The 19,512-nt window shown below is 45.4% G+C and overlaps 1 protein-coding gene across 1 annotated transcript in view; it reads right to left on the reverse strand.

Annotated features, from left to right (window-relative positions):
• The window catches only part of IL2RB (interleukin 2 receptor subunit beta), a 32,862-nt gene extending 14,004 nt beyond the window's left edge, over window positions 1–18,858 (reverse strand). The window contains exons 1-5 of the mRNA XM_048501529.1: window positions 18,811–18,858; window positions 15,838–15,931; window positions 6,427–6,541; window positions 3,790–3,895; window positions 1,879–1,981 (exon numbers count right to left, since the gene is read on the reverse strand). Of these exons, the coding sequence (XP_048357486.1) occupies window positions 1,879–1,981; window positions 3,790–3,895; window positions 6,427–6,541; window positions 15,838–15,904 (391 nt within the window). The 5' untranslated portion in view covers window positions 15,905–15,931; window positions 18,811–18,858. The remainder of the gene's footprint in view (window positions 1–1,878; window positions 1,982–3,789; window positions 3,896–6,426; window positions 6,542–15,837; window positions 15,932–18,810) is intronic.
• Between the last annotated feature and the right edge of the window lie 654 nt (window positions 18,859–19,512).

Raw genomic sequence — 19,512 nt, forward strand, 5'->3', positions numbered from 1 at the left:
ATTGCTTGATTTTAGTATTTCATGCTGTCTAAAGATCTAGCTCAAGAAGCAGCAGCATGAACGACTGACAGAATTTTTTACTAAGACAAATTGCTCAGCCTCTTCTTTTTAAATTTCTGGGCGTTATGATTAAAGAGGACTTGACCTGGGGCGTACAGACTGCCGCGGTGGTTAAGAAGGCCCAGCAAAGACTGTACTATCTAAGACTTTTAAGGAAGCAACAACTGGATGGAAAACTCCTGGTGTCCTTTTACCGCTGTGCTATAGAGAGTGTCTTAACCTACTGCATCTGTGTATGGTTCTCCAGTTGCACAGTGGCAGATAGGAAGGCGCTCCAAAGGGTGATCACTACTGCACAAAGGATTATCGGCTGCCCTCTCTCCTCCTTGGAAGAACTCTTATGATAATTCCCGAAGCCTTTAAAAAAAAAAAAGCCCAAAATATTCTGGAAAAAGGACCCGTCTCCCATTTCCCAGCACACTCTCTTTTTGAAGACTGTTACCATCTGGCAGACGAACTTACAGGTCTATCAAAACTAGGACAAAGAGGCTTAGAGACAGCTTCTACTCTAAGGAGGCTGTGGGCAAAGCTATGCTAGAAACTCAGCCGGGAAGCATCGCTGTTGCAGATGTGTTTGGGGCTGTGTAGGGATGAGTGGAGGAAGGGGAAAGTGAGGATGATGTATGAGTCTGAAATTGTGTGCATCGAGGAATGCTGCTGTAAATTTCGTTGGGCGTACACAATGACAATAAAATGCTTATGCTTAAGAGGATCAGAACAGACAAGAGCTTCTGTCTATAGAATCAGATGTGAGCATATAGAATCAGGTCTAGTTCACTCTGTTGTCGTCAGCCCTGCATGGCAGTCGGTTTTATACTCCATTCATAAGGGCAGGGTGCATACTTTCCAAGAGTTGCTGCCTAAGACCACAATACTTTTCACATGGGTTCTCAATGGGGATTGGCAGCCATACTACAGCTGTGAGTCCCTGGTGGTAACTCCACATAAAAGAGCTGTGGCAACCCAATTCAGAGTGGGACTGTGGTGTCAGAAGGGGCTTGCCTCCCCCCCTCCCCCATTTTCCCAGGCTGAAACAGCTTGGGAGGATTATTTGCCTCATTGAGGCAGTTGCACAAGTAAACAGGACATGAGCAGCCTCCTGGTGAGTCACTGATCACCCTCCTCGCTGCCCAAGTGTTTCAACTCTGGTAAATGGTGCACTGCAAGTCTGATTCGAATCAGCGTCTGGTGGCAGAGGGCACTTGCAGCTGCATTACGACTGCCAGTCCCTGTTAGGAATTCATGTAAAATGTAATGTGCAGTCTAGCCCTGTTTCTCCTCAGAATCATCGCAGACACAGATGAATAGGAATAAGTCCAGTTGATTTCCATTACCGGTACAATTGTTTCTAAATAGACATCCGTAGGGCTGCAGCCTTACTAGAATATCAGTGCACTCCAAAACAGAGTTACACCATTCTACTTCCATGTAACACCTCCATTAGGATTGCAGTGTATGGCTATCAGTAATAATGGCTCATTCATTCTGCCACTGAGTTATGGGATTTTTCTTCTCTTTGGGATGCTCCTGTTCATAATTTCCAGACTGTGGCATTTGTTGTAATGAATTCCCATGCCCAGCTGAATGCTGCTTGTTGATCACCACCTATAAGGCATCAGAAAATAGCAGCTCCCCTTTGTCCATCCACTGCTTGCTAGACACATGATGTCATAATGTTGGTCCTGGGATAAAAAGCAATTTCATATTTGCTACACAATCTGGGCCTCACAGTGGCTTGTGTTTAGAGAACCCACAGAAAAGTTATCTGAGGATATGAGCACAAATTCAAGGATTACAACCAAAGTATTTTCAACTCACGGTTCATAAAAGGCATTATGCGTCTTGACTCATTTTTCCAGCTTTCTCCAGCATGACAAGACATTTCCAGGCGAATAGTGTCTGAAACAGTCAAGGTGTATGTCTGCAGACAAACATAACATTATTGTGATCATAAGCAACTATGCTATTATAATCACAGGAAAAGGATAAGGTCTTAATTGACATACACAGGCCCAATATTTTCCGGGATTCTGATAGCAGAGGCACCTGGTTTTTCTGAATTAAAGGAACAGACGAACTCTTCACTTTGACTCCTGTTTGGTAGTGGACACATTTACAGCATCACTCACTCAAAGATCCAGCAGGTGATCTCTTCTGAGGCAGGTAATCCAGGCAAATCTCTGAGACCAAGAGAAGCAGGCAACATTACATGCCTCATTGGAAGCTGCTGGCATAACGTGAGCATCATAGAAATCTCTCATTATTGAAATTAATGTGCTCTCAAGTTGTCCTAAGGTGCTCTAACACATAGCAGCTTTGAAGTATGACTTGTTAACATCGTCCTGATCTAATACTGCCTGATATCATCAAGTGCATTTACTTTTTCTGTAGTTGCTCCCATTTTAAGGGACAGGTGAGGGAGGCACTGTCCTTAGAAACCTTTTAGGAGGTTCTACAAAGCCATTCTGTTCACTAGAGCTCTTAATGGTGTATAGGTTACAGGCACCTTAGTGTGTGTTTGACTTTACTGAGGGCGGGGGCGGGGGGGGGGGTTGTGTTTTTATTGTTATATGATGATTTCATTATACATTGTAAGCTTCCTTGGGCCATGGGGAATGGCAGGATATAAATGCTTAAATAAATACATACACGTTTAAACAAGCAAATAAATAAAATATCTATTGATTACTTATGCCAAAAAGTTTGTTGTTTGAGCGTCCTTGCCTAGAGAAAAGGAATAAACCAAAATGACACGGAGAAAGGAAATGGTAAAAATGCTTGCAGTTTTCTCTGTGTCACCAACAAACAAGAAAGCGTGGCTGAGAATTACCTTGGCCGCCGTTGCTGCCTGGGAGCGAGCGGGGAGAGGGGCGGACTCGGAGTCAGCATCCAGCCCAGCAGGTGGGGCCATTTTGCTGCTGGCAAGAGCATGTGATATAGGTGAAGGGGGCGGGGTAACCACGGCTGTATAAGGGCAGGCCTTCCCGTGCCTCTCTTCTGTTCAGGCTATGATGAGCTTCTCCCACCCACACTCCCTCATTTTTTCGACCTTGTAGTGTCGTCCTATTGTTTGTTGGGCTTTGTTGTTATTTACATTCATCTGCCACAGCCTGGTGGGCTGCACATGTGGACTGATCTGTTCAGGGGAGGAAGAGCCTGTGTGACAGGCCTCCCCTTTTAGTGGGAGCCTCCATAAGAGACCTGGGAGGTGGTAGCAAGCATGGGGAGTTCACTATCTTGCTTCTCTGGTTGTTGGTTTTTCCCCTATGCATCGGGGAATTTATTACTGGGGTACAGCAGATCCCAGCAAGTGGTCACTGGGGGACAGCAGACATGCTGCCCAGTGCTGGATCCGTCTCCTATGCTGCGCCTCTGCTTCCTTCAGTCAGCAGACTAATAAACAGACTGTAGCCAAATTTTATTCCACACAAGATGGTTGTCTGTACTGTCTTTCTGCACCCGCAAACTCATTCTCCCCTCCTCAGGTGGCAATTCTTTTCTCTGCTATTGTGGCGCACCACTGCAATCTGTGTATTAGAGATGCTCACAAAGAAGGTTTGCAAATCTGTTGTAGCAACATAACAAAGAACCTGCTTAGAGACCAACTCATTTATTAAAGCAGGAACTTATTTCATCGCGTGCTCTCAGTTCATCCCATAATAACATTCAGAACCATTAAAATGTAACAGGCTTTTTTGTTAGCTGATATTTTCTAATTAGGTTACCTACCTCATCATCAAAGATCAGCTTGCAGCTTCTTGTGGTGGTGCCTACGCCATGTGGCTGACATGTCTGAGGAGGTAGTGGCCTCAACTGGGTGTAGATGGGCTGGTACCTGAAGACAGTTTTTCATGTCATGTATTTAAAAAAACCACCAATGCAATTTGCAGAAATGAATAAGAGCCATAATAAAATTCCAAAATGATAACTTAAGATACAATACCAAGAGGGTATAAATAAAGTAGCAGAATAATCACCCTAATTGAATATTAAAACTCAGAAAAATAAGCCTATTTTAATTTGTTAAAATACATTCATAAACAAATTATACCTGAAAGGGTATTCCACAAACAAGGTGCCCCTGCAGAAAAAGTCCCCCTGTGAGTTATCACCTGCCTAATCCCCAAAAGTAAAGGACTTCTGATGTAGACCTTAATGGGCGGATATGTTTATGTGGGATGAGAGCCATGTTGGGCTTGAAGGGGTTTTGAAGCAGCAAACCCAGGTTTGCCACTGTGTGGATACTCAAAGAGCTGCAGCCTGTTCCAAATCCTGACAGGTATACTTGTATGATGCACATGTTTTCAAATTACTCTTGGTTCTTCCCGCAGGCATTTTTAGGTGTATGAGTAAGAACATAGTGTGTAGTGAGACTTTCAGACCCTCTTTAAGTAGAAATCAGCATTACAGTGTTGACATCCAGTAAGATGCAACAGTATATGCCGTTGGAAGTCCAGGTCCAGCTGACTGTCTTATACCAAAACTCAGAAGTTGTTTTGAACAGGTGTAGAGGAACACCTGATGACAAGCAGATAGATGGACTTTACTGCTTTATACTATGTATAGTTTAGGTGGACTTTAATAAGCATATAAATAGCTTTTGGAAAGGGCATTAGTGGCTCACGCATACAGACAGACAGACTTTATTTACGGTCAATGACCAAATACCTCACGCATGGTGAACACTCCTTGATTCCTCTTCACTTGATCGCTTTACACTTGAGCTAGGTTTACTTATGAATACTCAAGTCGACTTTTGTAGACTGTGAGATCAAGGGATGACTTGCCTGTGTGCATGGGTCATCCAAGATACAATACCACTGATAGAACTAGCATTAAACCATGCATTGACACATATGCAACACTTTTCCGTGGAGTCAGTTCACACATGCAAGTGCCAGTCATTTGGACTGAGGTCAAGCATGGATGTTCATTATTGGTGACTGAAACTGCAATACCAAGCAAAGCCTTGTATGCATGCATGGGATTTCACAGTCCTAGCACCCCAAATAGGCATTTCATGTCGCAAACAGAACACTTTTCAGTTGAGTCATTTCATACATTCACCCGCTTGTCTCAGAAATGTTGGGTGGTTTTCATTTTTCGTTCCTGCTTTCATGCATTGTTCTCTAATAACATAATTCATCTTTATTGACTGTTGGTTGGTTGCTTTATTTTCTTATAGTATTGTTTTAATTGCGTAAGCCACTTTGAATCTCAGCAAGAAAGGCAGATTATAAATGAAGTAAATAAATAAGTAGGATACTCGTCAAGGAATGACATGCTGTACCTTCGTTTGTCAACAAGGCTGTGAGTGACATGCAAACTCTCTAGTACACAACACTGTGCTGGAAGCAATATAAATAACTCTCTGTGATGATACATTCATACATGAAAACCATGACTTGTTATCACAGTTATCAAGTGATAAACATTCCTGTATGAACTTATCCAAGGTTTGGGCAGATACTTAAAGGACAGGAATTGTTGTCTGATAATGGAGCTACTAGAGACAGGACCTTTCTTGGTTTTGTGGCTTTATATGGGAAACTCCTTCCCTGTATCCATTTACCTTGTGCCTACTCATCTCAGTTTTAGTGGTCAGGTGATGTTTTCTCAGGTCTGTGATGATAGGAGATATTACAGGGTGCGAAGAAAGTCTTATATTTCTGTGTAGGTTATAATATTTGCTGTGCAATCGTCACAGCTTCTTTCTCTTGATGTTGTTGGCATTTTTAATGATACTGTAATGTGAACCTCCTTGATGACTACATAATGGTGGAGTATTGCTATATTTCACACAGATAAAATATATCCAGGCTCAGAGTGCCCACTAAGAGCCAAATCAGGTGAGGTGCTAGAAGATCTCCCCTGCATGAGTTGCCAGGCAGTTTTGGTTGTGAAACAGATAGCCCAAGAGGGTTTGATAGGTATCATGAGTTTCCCACCATTCTGTCTAGTGTGGTTCTAAAAGCCCTGTAAACTGAGTATAAATAACAGTGGTTCATTCCTTTCCCTACTCATTATAGCTAAGGAATTAGAATAGCTCAGTGATATTTGAAAGGAAGCTATTGAAGGCTTCTGGAGCTACCATGGGCAAATATTCCTGAGACGAGGTAACCTTTAGAGTTGTAGGATTATCATCCTGCCAGCATCATGCTGGCAGGGGATGATGGGAACTGTAGTCCATCACATCTGGAGGGCCGCGAGTTTGACACCTATTCTTTAAAGAAAGAGCATTGTAAGATCATTTGGTTCACATGCAGGTTGTATAGCTCTAGATATTCAAAGGCAGTATAGCAGGCTGAACAGACTAACAGAATTTGCATTGCTACTTTTTTCTAAATATAGTTCCCCAAATCTCACGTCGTCTCGACGTGGCCAGTGAGTTTGCATTGAGCTTCTGTGGCATTTCGACTTTGGGTCCAGTTGCACATGATGGTTTCCATTGAGTCATATACACAAGTCAGGTTTGAAGATGCTGTAAGATAATAAAGATATTTGATAATGTTAGCATTTCATTCAGTATTGAATGAACAAACAGTTCTGCTGATGGAGCATTAGAAACTCTTCACGTAAATTTAGAGAAGCCAGAACTCCCTGCTATGGAGGGTCTTCCCACACATCATGTGGCAGAGGAAGTGGATTTGCAACTAACTATACATGTAATAGGGAGCTGCATTCAATTTGGGATTTCTGTTGAACGTACATCTTACAACATCCATGTTTCCATTCACATGGGTTGTGCAAATCTGTTCTTGGAATATTGCCTTGGCCCACTTTGCTCAGACCTCCGAAAGTGGCGTAATCTACCACTTCTTAAAATGTAACGGATTGCACAACAAAAAAACTCAGAGGCTGAACTTTAAATAAAATATTTGGGGCTGAGAGTCGCGACCTCAATAAACAAAATAATAAAGAATGACCAAAGGTTAAAAAATAACACAGTAAAACAACAGCAGCATGGGCGCGAAATTGTGTTAAAGATCAAACAGAAAATATTAAGTAATCCGCTATTGTAAGGTTGGTGGTTAGTGTGTGTGTGCTTTTACTCCACCAACCTGACCTTGGCACATTCCTCGCACTGGGCCTCGCGCCCAGAATGCTTAAATCTTGCTTTTGCTGCATTGAAGCCTTGAAAACCTTGCTTTGGTCTGCCAGGAAACTGTACTTGGGAGTTTCTTGGAGTCCTGAGGGGGGGGGCCAATGTGATCCATAAAGCGATACGCTGATTCAGAAGTCAGAACTGCGATTCCGCAGGTGTGACTCTTTACAGAAATAAAATGAACTGAACCTGGCTGCTTTGTTTCAAGTTCTTTGAGGTTCCACATTGGCGCGGATTCTCCTAAACATTCATCTTGACTGATCCCGGTCATACCATCCTCCTCGCCTATTGAGTGAGTCCCAGGTGTCTACTTTTCAACATGCAGGATCAACCCCGGTGAGTTCGGTCGCGAGATGGAAGCGCTTAATACGTAAGACAGTGGTAGGCTCCCCATAGAGGGTACCCTGTCTTCCTTCCATACCACGTCTCTGGAGTGAGCCAGCTGAACCAGTCTCCTGGTGACCCTCTCTCCGCCTCGCTCAGCCGGAGTCCTTCCTCCACTGCAAGAGCAAGTGGAAGAAGATCTCCCTGATGCACCGACGCGACTGCTTCGACTGAGCCGAGGTGCCAGTTTCTAACATCCCCAGGGCGGGTGTCAATGATCGGCCCCTCTGGATGCATATCTCGCTCCACCCCGACCCACAGGATTACAAGCTGCGATGCAGAGCGGAGGAGGAAATTGGGGCGGTTCGCCATCCATGGAGATGCCAATAGAATCCCTTTACAGATTCCTGGATCAATATCTCGAGGATCCCCTTCCGAGGAGAGTACCCATGCGTCAAGACCGCACGCACCCCTCGACCGAGGAAGAACTGGTGGAGACTTAAAAGTCTAGGGATCAGGGCTCACTCTTCGCTGAGGACTCCCCTGTTTAACCCCCCGTTGCAGACTCCCGAGGCACTGCCAGACCACTGAGGATGATGGACTCTGTAGAAGAGGGTCACCTGGAGAACTCTGCTGCATCGGCTGGCGAAATCCCTCCGGCAGTGTGCTGAGCTGGGACAACCGAGGCTCCTCTGTGAGAGGTCCAAACGCATTGGGAACAAGAACGGAGGCCCTCAAAGGGCGGGAGGCCCTCGAATCCAGAATAATGGGAACAAGAACGGGCTTTCGAGAATGACCGCTACGCTTGAACTGAACGCTTAACAACACCGGCCACAGACTACGGCGCTGAATTGTTCCATGAAAGGCAGTTCTAAGGGACTGATTTCTAGAAAGACTACCACCCAGTGGCTGTGGTCTTAGAACACTCCAGACTTGAGCTCCAGCCAACGCGGAATGCCTTTAGGAGTCTTTGGAACATCATGGAGAAGCTGAAGGCAGCAGAGACTGAGATAGACTACTAACGGGACCGGAGGCTCATTGCCGGGAAAGAGAACTGGTCACGCAGAGAGGCTACGCAGACGGACCTCGGAGCAACTCCAGCTCCACCCTCATGGGTGCGCGACAAGGCCACCAGCGCCCCAATCGCCTGTCCAGCAACCAGCTGCTCCATTGCTCCAGCGTGAGTGCTGCCGCGCCAGTTCAGCCTCTCCTCGCAACTACCACCCTCCGGGCCCCACCGCTTGGTCCGTCCCGCTCACCGCCAATGGCTGGAAGAGGCTACCCTCGCCCTCCCATTCCTGCATCGCCACGTACGGGCTGCACGTTTGCCTTATTTCATCCTACAACTAGACGCGCACATGCTCGAATTTAACGATTCTATATAGATCTGAGGGCGAGAAAGTGCGGTGACATTGATCTTGTAATGGATGGGAGGCTGCCGACTGGCTTGTGTAACTACATCAACCAGAAGGAGCACCTGAACCTGCAGACCGTGAGCGTCTTACTTCAAGGGGCTACCACTGGGCGCTTTCAAGATCCGGAAGCAGTTAATAAAGCCACTCAGATGGTTAAAACGCTTAGAAGCAGGCAACAAAACGCTTCATGAGTTTGCCCTGGAATTTCGTATAGCAAGCAAACTCCCCGACCGGGTCCTAACGCATTAGGCGGTGAATACTTTCATGATGCAGCTCCACTCGAAATTTGCACCTGGGCTTGTATGGTGCGAACTCAAACCATTTGCCAGGGGATTACAGTCGAAACTCCGATTGCGCCCGACGCACCTGCTCTTAAGTCGGGGAAAAGCACTCCCAGCAAAGCCCCCAGCTGTAACCAATAGGCGCAGCGTCACCAAAAGCGAAGCACGGATCACAAATCCAGCCGAAGTCAACCTCTGAGCCACGCCGCCTTGGGCTCAAAGGTTTATACTGTGGAGGTCCAGGCCACATGGCAGCCACACTGTCCAAAACAAAACCTACCCCTGCTCCTCTAAGTCGACGGCGGCCAGCATTCTGACGCAAGCCGATCCCGGGGACCCTAAGGAGCTGCCCAAACCACCTAAGTATATGAGGGGATGATCTCGGGAAGCTGGCAGGACTCGACCGGAGGGAGTAGCCCTCGCCTGGCCCGTGGAAGAGATTCCTGCTCCAGATGCGGTGAGGAAGGGGAGCCCCTATAATCCATATGACTACTCTGACTAATATTCAAACATACTCATATTCGAAAATGAGCACCCTCAGATTCCAGGCCGTTCCCACTGTCTATGAGAGACCATGGAAGTAGCTGAACAATTAGACTAACGATAGCCTTAGCCAAACTCATCCTTCACCCAAAATGGACGGTAGCCCATTAGGTACCGGATGACCGCCCGGGTTCGAGACTCCAACCAGTGCTCTTACGCTAGAAGAACACCGGGAGAGACGAAGCTCATCCTTGGCTCCAGTCGCCAAACACCCATAGTGTTGGGATTGGGATGCCATGGCTACTTTCCCACCTAACCCACTCATTACATCTCCCAAAGCAACGATCGTCCAGTTCAATTGATCCACCGCAGGGGCACATGCATGAAGGGAACTCCCCAGCTGAGTCCTAAGAACTCCCCATAAGTCTAGCTCACAACCTTACCGCCACCACTCAACCCGGAGCTGGCCGAGTTCCCAAACAGTATTGGGATTCTAGCAAAGGTCTTTGAGGAACAGGAATGACCCTCAACTTCCAGAAAGAATAATTTGACTGTAAAATCCTTTAGTACCGGGCTTAAACTTCCTGGCGGCGTAGAATATAACCGATGCCCAACCGAGGGAGAAGTAGGAGCTGCGGCTTTCTTCGACAAAACCTGGCTCGCGTGGTTTCATCTTCGCTGGCCACCAAGAGCACCCCGCCGCCCCCGCTTTTATTTGTGAAAAGAAAGATGGAACCCCGCGCCTTTTGCACAGATTACCGGGTTGAACGCTGTTTCCTTGTCAAACAAATATCCCTGCCCTCAATCAAAGACCTCCTTGATGCTTTGGGGAAGGGACGTGATTCTCTACTCAAGCTGATTAAGAGAAGCTTACTATTGAGTGCGTATTGCTGACCTGATATGAACATTTAACAGCATTTAATACTCTAAATTTGGACAATATGAGTATTGCGTGAATGCCCTTCGATTATCCGAGCCCCGGGCTTATGTCACTCATCGACGACGCTCTCCAAGAGTTTTCCTGGTTCAAAGGAGTGGTGGCTTATTTAGACGACGCCCTTATTTACTCCTAAAACAGTGGAAGGTTACGTCTGGTCAGGATGGTGTTGCAAACGTATTTGTCGACAATTTTATTTGCCAAACTATCCAAATGTCTTCCATCAGACATCCATAGACTGCTGGCCATCGGATCTCTCCGAGGGTTTAGAAATGATCCGTTTTCAAGGTAGCCGTAGTGGTCGCATTGGTCGTTCCCACCACCCTCAGAAGAACTCCAGTCATTTTAGGGTTTGCCAACTTCTATCGGATTTTATCCCCAGTTTCAAGGTTAAGATCGTTTCCGCTTTGCTTAGATTTGTTACAACCAAAGGGAAAGGACCTCAGGCGCCTAAGCCGGGGCTTCCTCTCCCTGGTCCCCAGCTTGCCAGGAATCCTTTCGAACCCTGAAAACCGCTTCACTACTGAACCCATTTTACATCACCCAGATCCCAATGTTCCTTTCGTCGTTCACGTCGACACTTCGACAAAGCTTTGGGAGTGGCTCTACTGCAGAAAAATAAAACAATAAATCCTGGTGCCGGTGCTTATTTATCTAAAACTGTCAGGGTCCTGAACTTAATTGGACAGTTGGTGATAAAGAACAGTTGCCATCAAAGCCCTCACTTTGGTGACACATTACTGGCCGGAAGGTGTCAGCCATTCCTTTCCAAGTGTGGTCTGACCATAAAAAATCTGGCAGCTTTGTCTAATTCCCACTCAAAATGTCTGCCAAACAACTGAGATGGGCTGATTTCTTTCCAGGTTCGACTTCTTAGTCCATATTTTTCCCCGTAACAGTAACAACTGGCGGATGCTCTGTCCCGGCTTTACCCAGTGCGGATACCCTTTACGTACATCCTCGCGACCACACCTTTAACTCCTCTCAATTGGGCTTGGCGGTAACCCGGATCCCAGACTGCAGTTTCCCAGCACCCCCCCCCCACCGGCGGTACCAGATCGCTGTGGGTTCTCGCTTTCTACGTCAGCTGGAGAGGCCGGTCATCAGGCAAGTCAAGGAGGAGCCCGGATCCCCTTCTACTACAAGGGGTGTCTGGAGAAGAGGTGAATGTTGGTACGCCCCACCGGGCCCTACGTAGTTGGTGGCAGTTCTCATGGTACATGCCGCAAGCAGGGCATTTCTCGATTTTAAAAAAACACTTCCACTTACCCGAGACAATTTGGTGGCGACTATGCGAAAGACATTGAAGCATAATGCAGCGTTCAACGCAGCGGAGGCTAAAGCTATTCTCGTAAACCCCACGGACTACTACACCGCATCCCCCTCGGCCAAACCTCTAGTAGGTGATATTGTCTATGGATTTCACGATCTCCCCGACAGCCACGGGAATACAGTTTTATGGTGGATCTTTTTCCAAGCAGGCGACTTTGTTCCACATGTACCACTATCCCTCAGCCTAAATTGGCCAAATTGTTTATCCAACATGCTCCACGCTTTCAGACTGGCTACCGGAGAGAGTGATCTCTGACCGGGCCTACACCATCTCTAAGTTTTGAAAGCGTCTTTTCTTGAGCTATGTTGAACCGCCTTCGTCGCCGCCTGCACTAATGGCAGCTTTGACGGCCAGGACCTAACGACCAACAGAACTAGAGAAAATTTACGCTAAGTTACACCAACTACCACCAAAATAACTGGGTGGACCTGCTTCCCTTTGCTGAGTATGCTTATAACAATGCGGTTCATAGCAGCACCAACAAAACTCCGTTTGAAGTGGTGTCAGGCAAGGTCATTTCCCATTGCCCCAGCTCCCGATACACTCCAGCCACCGAGTTTACCGATTGATTCGCTCCTGTACCGCAGGGATGGAAAGACTCTTCCTCCCTCTTCTGCTTAGGAGGCGAGAAAGTCTCAAGCGGACAAAACGAATAGACTCTTCCTGCGCGGGGATTGGCCCACGGTCCACCAAAACCTTTAGAGATGCGCACCAAATACCTGCCAGGCAAGAAGTTCTTAATGCTTCGATCAAATTTGGCAATCAATGACGGATCACCGCTTAGAATTGCCTAATTCACTGAGCAACATTCACCCTGTATTTCATTCCAGCTTACCTGCTGGCTCCCCGCACCGGCGTCTGGCACGCACTCCAATGGAGGCTCGATAATGCTGATGGCCACAAACATTATGAAATTGACGCCATTCTGACTCGAGTATCTTCGCGAACTTGCAATATTTGGTGTCTTGGCGGGCTATCCGGCGGGCTATAATCAGTGGGTGCATGTCAGTAACATTGATGCCCCCCCCCCCCACTTCCCCTGCTTTCATAAAGCTGCCTCGCCGTGGTGGGGAGGGAGCCAAGAGGGGGGGGAGGCGGAGGTAAGGTTGGTGGTTGCGTGTGCTTTTACCACCAACTGACCTTGGCATTATTCTCGCAGACTGGGCCTCGGCTACAGAATGCTTAACCTTGCTTTTGCTTATTGAGTCTTTGAAAACCTACTTTTGCTCTGTTGTGGGAACTGTACTTGGGAGTTTCTTGGAAGTCCGGGGAGGGGGGCCATCGTATCCATAAAAGTGATACGTTGGGTCTGTGAAGTCAGAATCCGCATTCCGTGTGTGTGACCGCTGAAGTTTATGGAATAAATGAACTGAACTCAGTTGCTTTGTTTCAAGTTCTTTGAGGTTTCTTACACTGGTCTGGCAGAGTTTAAGTTATTCAAAACAAGTATGATAACATACAAAAAACAAAGATATGCTCAGGCAGTGCAGAGTAACACGCAATAGAAACAGAATGAAAAGGAAGATAGATCTAGAGTGAGAGCATTGAAAGCAATTATACAAAATTATTGCTGAGTTAGCATAAACGAACCAATCAAACTCTCACACCAATTTACAAAGTCAGCATAGTGTAAAAACATTGTTACCACCAGGTGTAATGCTTAAGGAAGGTCATTAAAGTCCTAATAAGAAAAAAATACTTTCAGCTGGGGTGTAACTCCCAGCTCAAACAGAATAGAATTAAAGCGATAAAGGCAAGTTCTCCACACCTTCCATCAGCACTGCCAATTGATGTCAGCTCATCATTTTTTTCCTGCACTGGCCACCGCTTGAGGGGCAGTAATTAGGTGAACCACGTTCACCATTTCACACCCCCACTGAGCTGAGTGGCTCCCCAGGCTTTCTGCAGCATCACAGGGACCACTCAGCTCTGCTCGTTCCAGGGCCTTTTCACTTCCCAGTCTATGCCAGTCCGTCCTGCATTTGAGAATCAGTGCACTCAGGGAATCTATGAAAACGTAGTTTCAGTGGATAGCTTTGTTGCTTTGCAGTAGAACCGCTAGCGATTCTTTAATGGTGATAGAGGTGGTTTGATTTTGCTTTTCTTTTCAGAGTCTTCCTTGAGGTATTGCCGAAGGCTCTTTAGATTGAAACGGGAGCTTGTGGACAGCCTAGAGACTGTTCCTAATGTTTTGCCTGCATCTGTGGCTGGCATCTTCAGAGATGTATCACAGAGAGAAGTGTGTTACACACTGTGTCCAGGTGTATCACAGAGAGAAGTGTGTAACACACTTCTCTCTGTGATACATCTCTGAAGATGCCAGCCACAGATGCAGGGAAAACGTTAGGAACAAGATCTACCAGACCACGGCCACACAGCTTGGAAAGCCCACGACAACCAGTCTTCCTTGGGGGGAGGGGGGTGTCTCCCCTTTTCAAGTACTAGCTCAGCTTAGCTTCCAAGATCTGACAAGATCAGGCTATACCATGCTTCCTGTCCTCCCAGAGTAGACAATATTAACCTTGATAAACCAATGGTCTTTATATGTAAGTAATACTTTATAGAGTGGAAGTGAATAAAATTGTAACCCATGTTATAGGACCTTAGTATCTGCAGCTGAAAGCTCAAAGAACAAAAGGGGGATGATGAGAAACTTAAGCCCCTTGCAGTCATTAACATTTTGGATGATCCCAGTGCTACCAGGTCCCTTCTGGCCACTGGTGGGGGATGGGGGGATTGCCGAATCCTGGTTGGCAAACTTGTGAAGATTTGGGCATGGAATCTGAGGAGGGCAGGAACATCAGCGGGGTACAATGCCATATAATCCCCCCTCAATTTTCTTTGTATTCTGGAGATGACATCCCTAGATGATCCTGCCATGGCACTCAGAAAGAATGCTACCCACAGTCCTCACAAATGCATGATTGCCACTTTATGTAAATAGGGAAACACACATATTTTCACACTTTGATGCCACAACAAACCAGGTTTTCCAACTGAACATGTCAAAGCTGAAAAATACAGTTATTGCACTGCCCACACAAAATGGTGATTTTGTATGTATTGGAAGAATAGTACATAGCATGCTGCTCTGGTAATGTAATGACTGGAAATGGGTATAGGCAGACAGATAGACTGAGGGCTGAAGATAAAATGCCTTTCTCTGATAATTCAGTACAGGGTAGCGCTGGATCTGGAGAAGTGACATTTGCTTCCACTTAAGTTCTACCAATACATTCATATTGATAACATGTATTATTTTATTTTGAAAAAAGAGAAAAATGCGTCACATAACTTTCAGTGCAATCCTAAGGGGAACTACTCCGGTCTAAGCACATTCATTTCAATGGGAGTAACTCTGCACAGGATTATATTGTCACTTCACCACGTCATATGTGAACAAGGTAGAAGAGAATGAAACAAATGAGAACAAAAACATGATACATCATATAATATATACAATATTTGTAAATGTAGCAAAGGTTGTGAAGATGCCCCAAGAAGTGCTCTCTACTCCAAAGGTCACCCAGGTAGCATCCACCAGGTAGCATCAGCATGATGTAGAGGTCAAGAGCAGCGGACTCTAATCTAGTGACCTAGTTTTGTTTCCCCATTCTTCCACATGCAGCATACTGAGTGACCCTGGGCCAGTCACAGTTCCCTCAGAATACACTCAGCCCCACCTCCTCACAAGGTGCCTGTTGTGGAGAGGGGAAAGGATTGTGATTGTAAGCTGCTTTGAGACTCCTGAAAGGTAGGGAAAAAGTGGGGTATAAAAACCAACTCTTCTTCTTGGAATAACCCACCACTCAGGAGTGGGGAGTTTGTAAAATGCTCCACCCCACACCTACCCTCACACACTCCTAACACATTCAGATTGGTGGTGAAATGGGTCTTACCCTGCCAGGCTTCTGATGCTAGCAACAGTGATGCAATGTAGAGCAGCACCGGAGGACTCATCTTCATGACTGCAGAGTTCAATAGAGGGTTGCACTGAGGAAGTGAAAAAAGAGGTGATCCAAATAGATATCACTACTAAGCAGAGGCACATCTCTGGAAAGTAGGGCTGCCACTCTGAATTGGCAAATCCCTGAGATTTGGGGTGAACCCTGGGAAGAACAGGGTTTGGAGAGGGACCTCATCAGAGTGTAATGGCATGGACTCCGCCCTGCAAGGCACCCATTTTCTCCAGGGGAGCTGATATCTGTCACTTGGAGATGAGTTATAATCTCAAGAGATCTCCAGGCCCCATCTGGTAGCTGGCAACCCTAAGAGACTTCATCTTCACCAATCTGGCTCTACTGGGACTGCTTTGGGAGAGTGTTCTCTTTTATATATCTGCCAGTTGTAGGTGAGACTATTAAGATAAGCTGTTGCTCAGCAGATAGTGCAGATATTAATTATCTCCTTTCTCAGTACTTACATATTTGAACTCTTCAGTGGAAAAGTTTGACTGTAAAAGCTGTCTCAAAATGAATGACTGTACAACCACTGAGAGGTAATTGGTCATCAGAGCACATCCCAAGCTCATTGACATCATTTGCTGTCTGACTAGCAGGGATAAGATCTTATGACAAACAGGGCAAAAGGTTCTTGAATTACCATAAGAGTGTTCTCTTATACTATGAGAACTGAGTCCCAGGGCCCAAATTTATGCAGTCCCAGCCACTGTTCCCTTTTCCTCAGTCCCTTGGTCACAGGAGGAACTATATTATTATTTTTTTAATTTTGTTTAATATCACAGCTGCCAGTTCTCTGCCTGGTTGTTGGCCTTTCGTTACAATTTGAGTCCCACCCAGAGACTAGGACCTTGTAATGTATTGACGTAGTATTCCTGCAGATCCTAGCAAGGCTACCTTTTGAACCTGACAGAGGTTGATTTTGTCAATTCGAAGGTGTTTAACATAGTATGTACAGTTTTGCTCCTATTTGCACCAATTCACTTTCACGCTTTATTAAAAATTGCACTTTAAGTTTGTTATAATTATTGGCAGCTAAGGTACAGTGGTCCTTCCCTTTTTGTATAGTCATTACACTGTACCCATTCTATTTGTGTTGGAGGTTGTCAGAGGTAACTGTTCTGCATTGTTAAGTTAGCTTAGACTTATGTTTTACATTCTTTTCATTAGTTCTGTAACCACCATACTTGATGGCTATTTTCTATGTCTGTGCTCTAGCTGAATTTTCAGAATGGCACCCAAGGTGCTGATTACCACTGGGACGACTGCAGCTGATTCATGCCATAGTCACTGAAACTCGATCTTCAAATCATGATATTGTGACCTTCTCATGTTCTATTTCATATTATTATTATTATATTATTGTTGTTGTTATTAATTGAATTTATAAGGTGTCCTTCCCCAATTGGGCTCAGAGTGTCATACAACATAAAAACATAATACATTAAAATCATATATATTCATATTTACAATACAACTTTTCTACAATGTGAAACCTCTTAAGTGGCACACCATAGTGCAGAAATTCTCCAAGCAGCTTCCTTTGCCAAACACAGCATCCTGCTCTAGCTGTTACCTGCCACACCCAGTACACTGGCAGTTGCTTAGGTCTAAGGCACCTGGATTGGTCAGGGGTGGGCGGTCAGGCACAGAAAAGTGATCTTATTCAGCAACAGGTTTCTTATAGAAGGTACAACAGATTTGGAGCTTTGGAGCATGTAATTCCATGAGATTGGCTGTCTGGGATCACCTGATTTCCAAGACCAGGGAATTGTGAACTGGCAAAGCAATTGGCTACTTGTACTTCCCTCCTCTGACTTGTTTGGATGGCCAATACCTCACCTAGAGAATTCCTGGTTCAAGGCTCACAGCACTCAACAGGCAATGGTTCAGGGTGCAGGGGTGAGAAGGATGCCTTTGAGGGGCACAGATTTGTGGCTACACAAATCCAAAATCAGGCTGTCTATCAATCATTTATCTAAAGTACATTTTTCTTACACTTGCACATAAACCTAATGTTGGCATGTCCTGATCAGGATAGCCCAGACTAGCCTGATCTCGTCAGATCTCAGAAGGTAAGCAGGGTCGCTCTGGGAAGTATTTGGATGGGAGTAGAGGCGTAGCTAGGGGAAATGGAGCCCGGTGCAAAATCGAAGTTTTGCTGCCCCCCCATGTTTGTGGGTGTTTTGTATTTTTTAGTGTTTTTTCAGTTTTTGGCCTGCAGGGGGTGTAGTTTTTAGGATAGAAGCATCAAAATTTCTACAGCTCCCATTGGAAACAATGGGTGATGGGGCACTTTCTTTGGGGGTCCATAACTTTGGACCCCCTGAACCCAACTTCACCAAACTGGTATCAGCAGGAGTGTCACCAGACGATATCCTGAAATTTTGGTGCCACTATCCTAAAAACTGCGCCCCCTGCCGACCGACAAAGTGAAAATATTAAAAATATCAAAAATACATTTTTGCTGCCCCCTCGAGGGCACGCCCGGTGCGACGTGCACCCCCCTGCCACTGGATGGGAGACCTCCAAGAAATACTAAGGGTATAACTTGAAGGCAGGCAGTGGCAAACCATCTCCCAATGTCTCTTGCCTTGATGGGGATAAAATCACAATTTAAAAAAAATGATGGCATGGCCCCAATACCGAAGTGGTTTATAATAATAGAAAATCTCATCTCCAGACAAGCTTCAAACAATTGAGTTGTTCCCAAAACTGATCACAAGTAAACATTTGTTTGGAGTCTTCTTACCCACCATCCCTGGAGGTACCTGCTTTGACATAGTAGAACCCTTCCTGTCTATGTAAGCTTTTGCTTGATATTCATACATTTTTCTTTGCTATTTCATTCATGCTGTACAATGCAGAATTATTATATACAGAACACATAATAAGGATACTGTATTTGCTTACATAAATGCTCCTCTGTTCCCTTGAGTTGAAGCAGCCCTTCTATGAAAGCTAGACTTGGAATTTGGACCATAAAGAGAGTAGAGGTGTGATCGAGAATTGGACCCATGGAGGATGGTTAAAAAGCTGCTGAAAAATATTTCAAGTTCAGACCATAAATATCAGAAAAGCTGTGCAGAACAGTTGAAAGGTGTAGCTTGTTTAGTATCCTGTCCCCAACTAGCGGCCATGTAAGAAGGGCATAGTGAAAACGTCCATCTCCTGTTATTTGTTCCCAGCACCAGATAATTAGTGGTACTCTGCATCTGAGAAGAGAAATTGAATTCTCAGCTAAGGTAAATTATAGCCATTAAAAGACCTAAACTCCACAAATTAATGCTGCAGTCCAGGCTATTTGCACATACCTCTAAGCAGCTTTGAACCCAGTTGGACTTATTTCACACATAGGGTTGCACAGGACTTATTTTTTTAAGCTTTAAGAGCCTGTGAACAAAGACCTAAGTAAGTTCTACTGGATCCCAGTTACAATCTGGATAAAGTCAGATGTGGCATTGAAAGCAATGGAATTTAATAGCTGTGACAACTTAATTCCCATGGCTTTCAGTCTTGACTAACTTGGGTTAGGGCCTACACTTTGGGTTGACAAATCCTAGCCTAGAAAGGGAATTCCATACTTTTAAGAGCAATGGGTTAGGAAGAAAGTCC

The sequence above is a fragment of the Sphaerodactylus townsendi genome, linkage group LG06, assembly GCF_021028975.2.
Source record: "Sphaerodactylus townsendi isolate TG3544 linkage group LG06, MPM_Stown_v2.3, whole genome shotgun sequence".
NCBI classification, from domain to species: domain Eukaryota; kingdom Metazoa; phylum Chordata; class Lepidosauria; order Squamata; family Sphaerodactylidae; genus Sphaerodactylus; species Sphaerodactylus townsendi.